A 14757-nucleotide genomic window follows, 5' to 3' on the forward strand; every position below is an offset into this window, starting at 1 on the left:
GTGTCCGACTCTTTGTGACCCCATGAATCACAGCACGCCAGGCCTCCCTGTCCATCTCAACTCCTGGAGTGACCTAAACTCATGTGCATCGAGTCAGTGATGCCATCCAGCCATCTCATCCTCTGTTGTCCCCTTCTCCTCTTGCCCCCAATCCCTCCCAGCATCAGAGTCTTTTCCAATGAGTCAACTCTTTGCATGAGGTGGCCATAGTATTGGAGTTTCAGCTTCAGCATCAGTCCTTCCAATGAACATCCAGGACTTTATGGTTCCAGTGAACACCCAGAACATCTTTAAGATGGACTGGCTGGATCTCCTTGCAGTCCAAGGGACTCGCAAGGGTCTTCTCCAGCACTGCAGTTCACAAGCATCAATTCTTTGGTGCTCAGCTTTCTTCACAGTCCAACTCTCACATCCATACATGACCACTGGAAAAACCATAGCCTTGACTAGACGGACCTTTGTTGGCAAAGTAATATCTCTGCTTTTTAATATGCTATCTGCTGCTGCTAAGTTGCTTCAGTCATGTCCGACTCTGTGCAACCCTGTAGACGGCAGCCCATGAGGCTCCCCAGTCCCTGGGATTCTCCAAGCAAGAACACTGGAGTGGGTTGCCATTTCCTTCTCCAACGCATGAAAGTGAAAAGTGAAAGTGAAGTCGCTCAATCATGTCCGACTCTTCACGACCCCATGGACTGCAGCCTACCAGGCTCCTCTGTCCATGGGATTCTCCAGGCAAGAGTACTGGAGTGGGGTGCCATTGCCTTCTCCGAATATGTTATCTAGGTTGGTCATAACTTTCCTTCCAAAGAGTAAGTGTCTTTTAATTTCATGGCTGCAATCACCATCTGCAGTGATTTTGGAGCCCCCCAAAAGAAAGTCTGACACTGTTTCCCCATCTATTTCCCAACAAGTGATGGGACCAGATGCCATGATCTTCGTTTTCTGAATGTTGAGCTTTAAGCCAACTTTTTCACTCTCCTCTTTCACTTTCATTAAGGTTCCTTAAAAATCTGAAAGTAAAACTACCATATGACCCAGCAATCCTACTACTGGGCTTATACCCTGATAAAACCGTAATTCAAAATACTCATGTACCCCAGAGTTCATTGTAGCACTATTTACAATAGCCAGGACATGGTAATAACCTAAGTGTCGACTGACAGATGAATGGATAAAACCAATTCGTACATATATACAATGGAATATTACTCAGCCATAAAAAGAACTTTTCTTATTAGCAATTTTTTGTTTTGCATAATTTTACTAATGAAAAATTATGCTTGATTTTGAGGATAGGAAAATATATAAATGATATCATTGCTTTTGAGGGTTTTACAGAGCAATTGGATAATAGAATACATCGATATTAATAATTACTTGATTTCTTATCTGATATGTCCAATGATAGTGTCAATAGGATATCTCGAAGTTCATGGGTATGAGCTAAATAGAGGCAGGGACAATTTTTCTTAATTTTTGAAGAAATGGATCTTAGATTGTAAACGAAAACTAGCATTTACACTAACATAAAATGGTTCCATCTTAGAAAAGTTATGTGAGCAGAGGTGTAGATGTAGGATTGTACATGGACTCTATAAACAACAAATAAGGTGAGAGTGGAAGTAGTTTGGAGTGGTAGGTTGTAACACATTGAACAATAAAGTGGTAGTTTTTACTGGCATTAAGTATAAAACAGGGAGACATGTAAGCTTTGTGGTCTGTATATGTGTGTGTGCACATGCATTTATATGTGTTATGGAAGATGTTTGTTACATAGGAAAGAAAGAACAGAATTGAGGTGAATAGTTTAATTAGGAGAGTACCATTATATCAGGCTTCCCTGGTGGCTCAGCAGTAAAGAATCCTGCAATGCAGGAGACACAGGTTGGAACCTGGGGTGGATAAGATTCCCCTGGAAGCGGGCATGGCTACCTACTCCAGTATTCTTGCCAGGAAAATTTCATGGAAAGAGGAGCCTGGTGGGATGTGGTCCATGGGGTAGCAAAGAGTCGGACATGACTGAAGCGACTAAGCCTGAATGCACACACTATGATATCATGATCCAAGTGAACTGTAATAGGATCTGCAATAGTTTATAGATGCAAGAAATACAAAAGGACAGGCCAGATGTGAGTAACATTGACTGGCATTGTGTGACTTTAAGGAACAAAAAATAGTAGTTGTAAATTGACCACATGTGAAGTTCAATTTACTAGAAAAGTGGTGGTATTCTTGACAGAAGTCAAATGGAGTTAAAAATTGCTGGGGGGCGGGGGCGAAGAGAATGCATGGTTTTTTGATGTGAAGAAACTGAGATAATGATGGAACATGCAAGTGGGTTATTTGGCATCCACTGAAGTAGATGACTGTAAATCAAGACAGAACTGAGGGTTTAGAATGTAGGTAAGACTCAGCTGCAGAAAAGTAATCATTAGTAGAGGGGCATGCAGGAAGGGTCCAAGGACCCTTATTTGTGATCAAGAGGGAAATGGAAGTCACAGAAGTAAAAGTAGTCAATACAAAGGGAGGCCTCAAAGCTCTGATGTCAGGGAAATCAAAGAGGATGTGTTTCTGGATGGACGAGCCAATCAACAGTACTGAACACGGCAGAAAACCCATACAGAGTTGAGAAGCAAACTAAAACATAGCATAATAATAAAAAATGTTTTCAAAAGTTTCATATTCTTGATTTTAAATAGTTCAACTTCCCACTTGACCACATTCTTGCTCCATTACTATCCTTCTCAGTTGTTACCAGACCTGGCTTAGATCCAGTTGGTTGGACTCCAGTTGAGTCCTTTCCATGCCTGCTGTTGCTTCCGCCAGTTGAAGAAAAGCAAGTTCTTGCCAAGCAAAGCAGGAAATTTTATTTATTGATTAAAGAAAGAGGAAGGGAAAGCTCCATGCTCTAACCATCCCTTCTTCCTGGGGGAGGCAGGTGAGAAAATGTCAAGGGGTTACGGGTGAGTATGTCATCAATTTGAGAAAGGGGTGGAAATTTCCAGAAATAACCAGAGCATGAGTAGTCCCTTGGGCCCTTTTGCGCACACTGTGTCTTGCCAAGTGCGGGTCCCCTCTTTGGGTGGAGATCTTAGTGTAATCATGAGGCAAAGGCAACGTTCTCACACTTTGGGTCTCATCTACAGAGGTGCTGCTGTCGTGGTCTGGCTGGAGCCAGTTCAGGGCGGTGTGTTGCCATTTTAGCCCTTTCTGGTTCAGGCTGGTTCTTCGGTTTAACCTTAATTTATATTTAACAACTACAGCTGTGGTGGTTGGGAAAAAAGGTTAGTCTCTGCACAGGTATTAATAAAATCAGGAAATTAATAGGTCATTTCTGATATAAATCACTTGCTATCCCACATATGTTTTCTTTTAGCTGTTAACCATGTAAATGAAGGGCAGCTAGTCAATCCTTGATTTATTATGCTATTGTGAACCTGAAAATCATGCTGCTTGCTCAATTTAGTTAATTAAAAAAAAAAATCTAAGCTCAATTAACTAAAGTTCTCCTCCTTTCTTTCCCTTTAAATCTTGTTTTTGAGCTTTTTCATTTGCTCATCAGTATGGCTTTATTTTTAGCACGTTGGTGGATACTTAACCTCTCTTGAGCTAAAATGACTCTTGGTCTTGTAAACACAGATCTTTTAGGGGACAATGTGTCTTTTACTCAATAGTTAATAGATTAAAGGTAAATTGTAATAGTTTTCGTATTTCTTCAAAAGAGTCTGAAAAGCTGATTTTACTTTGAGGCCAAAAAATTACTGTAAAGCAAGTTTTGAGATAAAGTTACTAATTTTACTTGACTCTAAAAAAAGTATAAATTCTAGAGTATGAATTTTCTTAATTATCAGTGAACTGATGAATATATTTTTGGTAATTTAATAATTCTCTTTAATTCTTTTAATCCATAATTTTATCTTCAGTTTCTGTGTATGTTCATATATATACTTTTCAGCTCTTGCAAGCATCAGATGTATTTTAACCTGAGTTTTCATAATTATTCCTTTTCCAAATAAATATGGGTTATTTGAATATATAAAGCACAGATGCTTTGCAATAATATATTAAATGGAAAAATAGTTTATAAGGTAATGAAATTGTTTAATAAAATGACTATAGTACAGGTTCTCATCTTTTTTAATATTTTTGATACCTCTCAATAAGGGTTTGCATGTGACACTTTTTTTTTCAATTCTTATAAAAATATATCAGTATGTAAGTTGGTACATATGCTGTACAAATGGTTTAAGTAATAAAGATACATGATTAATGGTTAATTTCTTTGTTAATATTTTTATTTTTTAAAATTTAAGTGTACCATGTAATATCCCTTTTATTTATTTTAAAGTTTCTTCTTGTCTTGATAAAATAGAAATATAGACTCACTATAGTACCATTTGCAATCTAAAGAGAAAAATATCTTTTAAATTAATGCCCTGGATTTACAGCATTTGCATAGTTCCACAGACAATAGAATCCTTTCCATGGCTGTTATGGACTGAATGTTTGTCCCTCTTAAATTTTGTGTGGTGAAGGGCTGACTCTCAATGTGATTGTAATTGGAGATGAGGCCTTCTCAGAACTGTGAGAAAGAAATGTCTCTGACATTCCTTAATAGCAGCCCAAGTTGACTAATACAGAGTCTTAAGTCAGAGTCTGTTCTGTGTTAAGAATTACGAGAGTAATATCAGATGTATAAATTAGGGTTCCTGTGTTTGAATTCTTAATCTTTTCTGAAAAACATTAAAAGTCATTTTTCAATTAGGGAGCACTTAAGTACCTAGTATGTGATGTGTGTTCTGTAAGTGAAGGAGAGTACACACTGGGCCTTGCAAATACAGAGAGCAGCTTCATGTAGAAGATCTTTGCTTGCTGAGTAGGAGAGTGCCATGATGAAGTTTTTTTAAGGTACATAAACTTTTATTTGTGTTACCTATGGGTTCAGTAGAAATAAATCAAGTTTCCCATGCAATGTAACTAGCGTGTGAAGGGGTTCATTTATTTCTTGTTGATGATTTTTTTTTCATTTTTTATAATTTTGTAACTTTTTACTTGTCTTTCTTAGGAAGGAATTGTAATGTGAGTTAACCTAAACATGTTGGGACCAAAGGTCTGTAAGTTATATATAGTTATATGTGTTATAAAATGATATGTACATTGCTATATACATGTACTGGATTTTAAAAATCTATGTTTGAATTTCATGACCCTCCCACACTGCCATTTTAATTTGTGTAGAGCATATTGCATTTTCAGACAAAGTGCCTTTGAAATTTCAGGCTTAGGGCAAGAATAACTTCAGGAACCAATGACTTGGTTTCATCTGGGAAACATCTCTACTTACCATCTCTTTACAGTTACCTTTTCACCTGTTTTCTTCATCTTTTTCTATATTCCTGTACTTTGGGACTTTATTCTATATTCCTGGAATTTGGGCTTCCCTGGTGGCTCAGATGGTAAAGAATCTGCCTGCAGTGTGGGAGACCTGGGTTTGATTCCTGGGTTGGGAAGATCTCCTGGAGAAGGGAAAGGCTACCCACTCCATATTCTTTCCTGGAGAATTCCATGGACAGAGGAGTCTGGCAGGCCCATGGGTTTGCAAAGAGTCAGAGGACTGAGCGACTTTCACTTTTGCTTGTTTTCTTCATCTTTTTCTATATTTATCCTTTAAAAAATGATTCCTATATATATATTCAAAATGAACAATACAAGAATATGAATACAGATTGGTTCAGTGGAGTCTAAAATCTAGATCCATCACATACTAATTGATATCATGTGTTAAGCAATTTCTGGATGCACAGTTCTAAGTTTTATATGTAATTTTATGTCATCCTCAAAATGATCTTATGGGGTAGGTACTATGACTAATCAACACTTTATAGTTGAAGAATTCAGTAGAGGGATAGAGAGTTTAAATAACCAGTGAAAAGCAATAGAGCTAAAATCTAAGCCCATTTAACCTCTAACACTGTGCATATTGTTTAGTAAATACTTAGCACAATTAAAGTTGTAAAACTCAAGACTGTTAGAGACTCCATCCTTCATCAATTATGTATTAATCATAATGAGTTAGTCATTGTGCATAAAGGAGAAAATATTCTTTGAATAGAGTTAATCAAATGAAAAATGTGGAAGATAAGTTATTTGGAAAGGTAGTACAATCTAAAGGAAAAGAAATCTGAGCCCGTACAAAGAATGAAAGTGCATTAAATATAGGAAAATCTAAGAGTTCTTGATTAGGACTGATTACCATGACTTTTCAAGGTTTTCAGACTTCAAGATTATTTATGTTGATCTCTTAAATGTGGGTATAAGATGCAAAATTGAGGCTGTGTTCTTTCTTGTACTCCCAAACCAGCTGGAGTTCTGAGCTTATCCAAGAACCAAAGGCACCTTTGTAAATTCTTAAGTTACTTACTTAAACTCTCCTTACACTATGATCAGTGATAGACTTGGAAGAGGGTGGGGTAATTGGCTGAGATTGGGGTTTATAAGCAAGAGACTGTTAAGCAAATGAAAAGTTCAGTTCTCAACTGCTGAACATTTGTTAGATTGTTACCTGGATGAAGCAAGAGATACTTAACAAAAGGATTAAGCAACAGTTATTTATTTTTCTGTTAACCAGGAGTATTTATTGAAGAAAAAAATGCTGCCACAATACATTTTATTTAAATTAACATAGTTATAGCAAATTATGAAAAAATGAAAGAAACAAGTTTTAAATTTTATTTACTTATTATTTATTTTTAACCTGGAAAAGTAGGAGACATTTATAAAGAACTTAGGATACATCATCAGAGACAAAATTTAAGCATAATTTAAATAAGACAAAATTTAATGAATTAATAAGTTCAGCCTGTAAATTGAAAATGTTGGTATATGTGTATTATGTTGTATATATGTATAATGGCTCAATTAAAGTAAATAATGACCAGTACTGAAGAGGAAATATTTGCTTATAATTTAAAATGCAAAGGATAGAGGGAGCTTGCTGTGCTGTGCTGTGCTGTGCTGTGTTTAGTCTCTCAGCGCGCCTGACTCTTTGTGACCCCATGGACTGTAGCCCACCAGGCTCCTCTGTCCATGGAGAATCTCCAGGCAAGAATACTGAAGTGAGTTACTAGCCCTCCTTCAGGGAATATTCCCAACCCAGGGCTCAAACCCAGGTCTCCCGCATTGCAGGCCTATTCTTGACCATCTGAGCCACCATGGAAGCCTAAGAATACTGGAGTGGATAATCTATCTCTTCTCTAGCGGATCTTCCTGATCCAGGAATCGAACCAAGATGTCCTTCATTGCAGGTGGATTCTTTACCAGCTGAGCTACCAGGGAAGCCTGGAGAGAGCTTAATGGTGCATTAGGTTTGAATAATTGATACTGAGATGTAAAGCAAAGCTATGCTTTTATTTTTTATTTTTTTTAAATTTTATTTTATTTTCAAAGTTTACATTATTGTATTAGTTTTGCCAAATATCAAAATGAATCCGCCACAGGTATACATGTGTTCCCCATCCTGAACCCTCCTCCCTCCTCCCTCCCCATACCATCCCTCTGGGTCGTCCCAGTGCACTAGCCCCAAGCATCCAGTATCGTGCATTGAACCTGGACTGGCAACTCGTTTCATACATGATATTTTACATGTTTCAATGCCATTCTCCCAGATCTTCCCACCCTCTCCCTCTCCCACAGAGTCCATAAGACTGTTCTATACATCAGTGTCTCTTTTGCTGTCTTGTACATATGCTTTTAGAAAGAGAGTATATTGGCCAAATGACTTTCTGCAGTTGGAATTCAAGCTCTCAGCACTCAGTTCCAGTATTTGGGGGCCAAGACTTAGTGCTTTTATTTGTGAACTGAGGGCCTGTGATTGTAGTCAATAAGAGCTCCTTTTTGTGTTCTCTATGGTAGTAGTACAGAAGGCCACTTCTCAGATGCAGGATTCTAGTTTGTGTGTTGTGGCCTTCTATCTGCTTCCCAGAGAAGAATTGACAGACAGCACAGGGAAAACACATGCCTCTGATTTGATGTCATGTGCGAATCTGTCTCCTGATCATATTCTATCATTTCTTAACCTAAATAAAATTAGTGCAGTGAAATTCTCTCAAATTCTGTTTTTTTTTTTTTCCCTCTAGAATCACCAGTACATTTTTATTGGGTTACTGAAAATGATTGGGGAAGCCAAAAGCCAAATTCTTTGCATGGGAGAAAATCTTCCTTTATAAGTAATATGCCTTATTTCTGAAAGGGTTAATGGGTCTCTTAAACTGCTCAATTTATCCAGAGAGGGGACCCTGTGACCCTGTTAGGACTTGGCTTTGGTCATTTCTTAGGAAGAATGCAATTTAGAACTCTCCTGTATTATTCTGCCAGCTGCTTAGTTATTGATGATATTGACTTTTAGTTTCAAAAAGTCTTGCTTTGGAAAATTGTTTTTAACAGCTCTCAACCACTCATGTCTTGTATTTTTATTTTATATCACTTTTCATTTGGGATATTATTAAGTCAAATCCTTGGTAACCATTCTCCACAATCCAATTTATTTTTACCCAAGATCCATTGAATTCAACTCACTGCCTTTTTGCAAAAGGTTAACCCAATATTTCATGTTGTGTTATACTTTCTACTTATGCTGTGCAAAAGAAAAGTTACTGTGATAAGCAGCCAATAAATTGCATTCAGAATGTTTATTCTTAAAAGTTACATTACTGTGCCAACATAGATAAACATAATCATTTATCACAATATGAATTGTGGAAGTAAAAACTAAATGAAATACAGCCATCTTTCTTGCATATTATCTAGTTCTTTTTTTTCCCCTTTAAATGTTGGCCACAATAACTACTTTAAAAAACGTCATCTTCTTATTTATCAGCTTGAATTAATGTGTGAAATGACTAATGGTTCAAATAGGATAACTAAACAAACAAAATTGCTTCTGTTTCATGATAAAAAAATGTTTTCTTTTTTTTGTATATAAATAGGATTACTTATGTTTTCTATTGTTGGCTCATATTACTAAGGCTGCTTTGGAATTATTTAATCATGAGGAATATATTGTTTAAACCTCATAGATTTATTGTACATTTGTTGTCCAGAACACAGATATCTAAATTGATTGACTGAAGAAATATCATGTCTAACATATATAGCAATTACTAAAAGTAATCTTCATTTATGTTAGGCTAATAAAATAGGCCCCAATAATGTTTATTAGAATGAATGCAGTGTTCAGTGAAATTCACTGAATGTAGAATTTACTGTGTATTATTAATACTATTATTTAGTAACAGCTTTATTGAGATATAATTCACATACGGTACAGTTCACAAATATAGAGTGTAGAATTCAAAGACTTTTATTGTATTCATAGTTTGCTACTAAGACCGCAATCAATTTTCATCTACCCAAAGAAATCATATACCCTTCAGCATTCATGCTGCATTTGCCCCTAATCCTCCAGCCCCTGGCAACCACATCTACTTTCTGTCTCTATAGACTTCTCTATTTTGGACATTTTATGTAAGTGGAATAATACAGGATGTGGTATTTTGTAACTGACTCCTCTCAGCACAGTGTTTACTATGTGCATGTGTCTTGTTCATAAATTTCCCAAATTTCCTGTTACTGATATCTGTATTCATTCCATTATGGTTGGATAGCTGCTTTGTATGATTTTAACCTTTTTAAATTTATTAAGGTTTGTTTTATGGCCTAGCATCTGGTTTGTCACAGAGAATTTTTTGTGGACACTTGAGGCATGAAATTAAAAGATGCTTGCTCCTTGCAAAAAAAGCTATAACCAACCTAGACAGCATATTAAAAAGCAGAGACATTACTTTGCCAACAAAGGTCCGTCTAGTCAAAGCTATGGTTTTTCCAGTAGTCATGTATGGATGTGGGAGTTGGACTATAAAGAAAGCTGAGTGCTGAAGAATTGATGCTGTGCTGTCGGAGAAGACTTTTGAGAGTCCCTTGTACTGCAAGGACATCAAAGCAGTCAATCCTAAAGGAAATCAGTCCTGACTATTCATTGGAAGGACTGATGCTGAAGCTGAAGCTCCAATACTTTGGCCACCTGATGCAAAGAGCCAACTTATTACAAAAGACCCTGATGCTGGGAAAGATTGAAGGCAGGAGAAAAAGGAGACGACAGAGGATGAGATGGTTGCATGGCATCACTGACTGTATGGACATGAGTTTGAACAAACTCCGGGAGATGGTGAAGGAGGACAGGGAAGCCTGGGGTGCTGCAGTCTAGAGTCGTAAAGAGTCAGACGTGACTGAGCGACTCAACAACAACAAATTGTGTACCATATATCTTTAAGGCTGTGTTAATTTTTTGAAAAATATTTTTTGTCTTTGTCTTTTGGGACTGTATAATATCTCTTGAGTTCTCTTAAAGTTTGCTGATTCTTTCTTCTGCAAATTAAGATATACTATTGAGCCCTTCTAGTAAATTTTTTATTTCAGTTATTATAGTTTATTATCTCCAGAATTTAAAGAATAACTTTTATGTCTTTATGAGTATTCGCTGGTGAGATATTGTTACCATACCTTTCTTATAGTGGCTGCTTTGAAGTTTTTATTAAATGTTACACCTGAAACCTCTGAAAGGCAATGTCTGTGACCTGCTTTTGTTCTTTCATGGACCATATAATCCTGTTTCTTTGAATGTCTTGTTATTTTGTTTTAATGGAAAATGGAACATTTCAGATGATATAGCGATTCTGGATACTAATTTCCCTCTACCCCATCCCAGAGTGGGGGGCTGGTTGTTGTTAGCCTTTTGTTTAGTGATTTGGTGGACTGCTTTAGATATGTCTGTTTCCCTGATCTTTGATAGCACTCACATAGGGTGAGGGCTTCAGTAACTGTGGTATGACAGTGCTTTTAGTGGAACTCTCTGTGCCTTCTCTTTGGATTTCTTTGTTAAATGGTCCACCTCCGTTGGTATCACACCCAGTTCTTAGTCTCTGATTACTAGTTGATTGCTCTGTTGTTTTTGGCAATGCCTTGGGACATATTAATAAATTACTTGACAGTGTCATTCAGTTAAATTTGGGCTCTTTTGCAAGAGTAGTTTTTAGGTGAGTCTTTGAGATTTCTTGTGGCCATACAGGAGCCATTAGGTATTCTTTCTGGTAAACTGTCTGTCTTGTGATTTAGTTTATCGCTCTCCTGAAGCTACCTCCTTCCTCTTAATTGTCTGGCATTGAACTCTTTATTGTTTTTGAGAGTACCCTTAGGCTTGAACTTCCCATGTATTAATTTAAATGAAGTCAGTTCTTCTGTTTGTGTGACCTCTTTCTCTGGGAAAAAACCTCTGCCACAGCTCCAGATCTAGGGGTAGTTACAGTGGCCTGCATTTCTGGGAGCCACATTCCTGCTTTATGAGCAGGGCCCTGGTATAGGCAGTAACCTCTGATTTCAGTTGCTTCTCCTGGTTTGCTAACTCTAAGCCATGGGCGAGCTGAGATAATGGTGATCAGGATCCTGTTATGGGCCTGTTGCTCATGAGATAGAGCCTTTCTTCTGTGAGTGGGTATGGGAGAAGCAAGGAGCTCCTGACTTCTTAGCTGCACTTTCTGGTCTTTAGTTGCTGCATAGCTGGTAGACTGGGGAGAGGGGAGTAGGTATGCTAATATCCTGCCTTTCTTTGGGAGATACCTCAGTGTCACCTAGAGGGTGGGCGGAGGGTCAGCCCTCTATTCTTGGCTGTATTCACCAAGGTAGAATTTCTGTGTGCTTAACTGGGAGCCTGGAGGAGGGAGACAAGACTGCACTTCAAATGCCACAGACCTTTGCCATTCTTACCAAGTTTTAGTAGGTTTTTTTCAATAACAATTTTTTCATTTGCTCTTTAACTATAATAATTTCTGGAGACTTCAAAGGATTCTTATTTTTATTAATTTTTATCAGTTATATTGTTCTATTAGGTAGTTGATCTGCAGAGGTCCTCATTCATTCATTCTGGAAGAGTCCCAGTGGTCATGTTTCAAAGCAGACAGGCCTTTTGAATTAATTATTTCTTCAGTTATTCAGGTGCTGCTTTACACATGTGTTTAAAATGTTTTCTATTCTATTTTATACCTCAAAAAGTCACAATAAAATGTAGACTCCATCTTTGGTTAAATTCACATGTAAGCCCAACACTCAGAAGAACTGAATTCTGATTCAATCCCTTCCACATATTAATTGTGAGATCTTGAGCAGGTTACTTAATCACCCTGAATTTATTTCCACATCCAAAATTTTGAGATAACAGTAGCTATTTGTACATTAAATAATACATGTGAAAGCAGTTGGTAAAATTCTGAAAACTTAGTGGAGATTGTTATTTCTAGTTTAAATCAAATCTGTAATGAAGTGCCTGCCTCTTTTCATTCTTATTTAAGAATACTATTTATAAAATTTATCTTAAAGTCAACTGTTATATTTTACATGTTTTTGAACTCCTTCATGTTATCATAAATAAATATTTGTATAAAGTGAACTGGGATATCACCTAGTAAATGATTTCTTTAGATAAGTTTGTTGTGGAATTACAATAGTATAAGGGGAAAACAACATTTTTAATATACATCTTTGGAGTATGTGTGTGGAATCTTAAAATTTGATTTTTTATAATCCCAGGATACTTATGCTTATATTTTGTCTATGCTATCTTCAGAGTATCCTGGCTTTAAATCCTCGAACACAGTCTCGTGCAACTCTGCGTTCCACTTTGGCCAAGAAATTAGACAAGAAACATTGGAAAAGAAATCCTGATAAGAACTGCTTTGTAAGTACGACTGATGCATGGTTTCATGCTGAAAATTATCTAATTCTATACTGTAAGACATGATTTTATATATAGAAATATAATTAAATATGTGTAAAATATAGCAGTAGTTTTTTCATATTTAAATATTTTATATTTGAATCTTCTAAAAAATGTGATTAATTTTGCTTCTTAAAAATATTTTGAAATAGTTTAAAATCATATAAATTTAGTTTGTGCCAAATTTTATTTTTTGAAAATGAATAAAAACCTCTTAAAATAATTTTATAATAACACAATGATATGGAAGAGTTTCCAAATTTCAGATATAATTCAACTGAAGAAGGGTATACTAGTATACACAAACTGTTGTTAAATATTCTTTTGGAGAACATATAAACATTAAGTGTTCAATATGAACATCTTGTATTTCCAGATGAGGTGCAGGTGGAAAAATCTGTGATTACTAACTGCTAGAATATTATATAATTGGGTCCATGAAATCATTATAGGGCTGGGATTATTAGGCTATAAATGAGGATTAAGTAAGTACAACTTTGAAGGCAATATTTAATATGCCATTTTATGAGGTATAAATATTTGTTAGGAAAACAACTTCCTTTTCACCTGATTTCCAAAATTAATTTCTCTAAGGGCTTCTTTGGTGGCTCAGATGGTAAAAGAGTTCACCTGCAATGCAGGAGACCTGGGTTCAATCCCTGGGTTGAGAAGATCCTCTGGAGAAAGAAATGGCAACCCACTCCAGTATTCTTGCCTGCAGAATTCCATGGACAAATGAGCCTGGTGTGCTACAGTCCATGGGGTTGCAAAGAGTTGGAGAAAAATTAATTTCTCCAACATTAATTTTCTCCAAGTGATTAGTGAACCAATTAATAAGTATAAACTTATTTAAGATTAGCTCTTTTGATACTTTGTGTATATGTTCTTTTTAATACAATGATTTTAGTTTATTTTTATGTACTTCTTAACTACATATAAACTCTTTTAGGATAGGAATTGAGGGTATCTGTATATGTACATTTGTATTTATCTGATTTTTAATTCTTCTGTCAATGGCCAACTAGCAAAGTTTTTTGAATTAAAAAAGAGAGAAATACAGGGAAACAACATGATTTGCGATGATAACACAGCCACTTAACTAGAAGATTTGGATTTCTAATTCAGTTTTCCTTGCTCCACTTCTGTGAGCTTTGCGTTCTACCATGACATTTCTCGTAGAGGTCTCTGGAAGGACACTAGTGTGCTCCAAATTAGATCAAGGAATGAATCAACTATCAGTTGTGATCCTGTATAATGATATAAACAATTGAAGGACACTGAAAAAAGAATCATGTAATTTTCAAACTTAGAAATCCTTTAATGATTATCAAGTCACTCTCATTTTAAATGTGTGAGAACTATGATCCAGATAAATTAAACTCTCTAGGGTTTCCCCTTAATAGATTATTATAGAGATACCAAGGGAACATTTTATGCAAAGATGGGCTCAATAAAGGACAGGTATGGTAGGGACCTAATGGAAGCAGAAGATATTAAGAAGAGGTGGCAAGAATACACAGAAGAACAAAAAGGATCTTCATGACCCAGATAATCACGATGGTGTGATCACTCACCTGGAGCCAGACATCCTGGAATGTGAAGTCAAGTGGGCCTTAGTAAGCATCACTACAAACAAAGCTAGTGGAGGTGATGGAATTCCAGTTGAGCTATTTCAAATCCTGAAAGATGATGCTGTGAAAGTGCTACACTCAATATGCCAGCAAATTTGGAAAACTCAGCAGTGGCCACAGGACCGGAAAAGGTCAGTTTTCATTCCAATCCCAAAGAAAGGCAATGTCAAAGAATGCTCAAACTACCACACAATTGCACTCATCTCACACGCTAGTAAAGTGATGCTCAAAATTCTCCAAGCCAGGCTTCAGCAATATATGAATCGTGAACTTCTAGATGTTCAAGCTAGTTTTAGAAAAGGC

General features: G+C 36.4%; 1 protein-coding gene across 1 annotated transcript in view; it reads left to right on the forward strand.

The window, feature by feature from the left end:
• Positions 1-14757, forward strand: part of DPYD (dihydropyrimidine dehydrogenase) — a 930468-nt gene that overhangs the window by 26190 nt on the left and 889521 nt on the right. The window contains exon 2 of the mRNA XM_005888124.3: positions 12674-12784. Within this exon, the coding sequence (XP_005888186.1) occupies positions 12674-12784 (111 nt within the window). The remainder of the gene's footprint in view (positions 1-12673; positions 12785-14757) is intronic.

This window comes from Bos mutus, chromosome 3 (assembly GCF_027580195.1).
Source record: "Bos mutus isolate GX-2022 chromosome 3, NWIPB_WYAK_1.1, whole genome shotgun sequence".
In the NCBI taxonomy this organism is placed as follows: Eukaryota; Metazoa; Chordata; class Mammalia; order Artiodactyla; family Bovidae; genus Bos; species Bos mutus.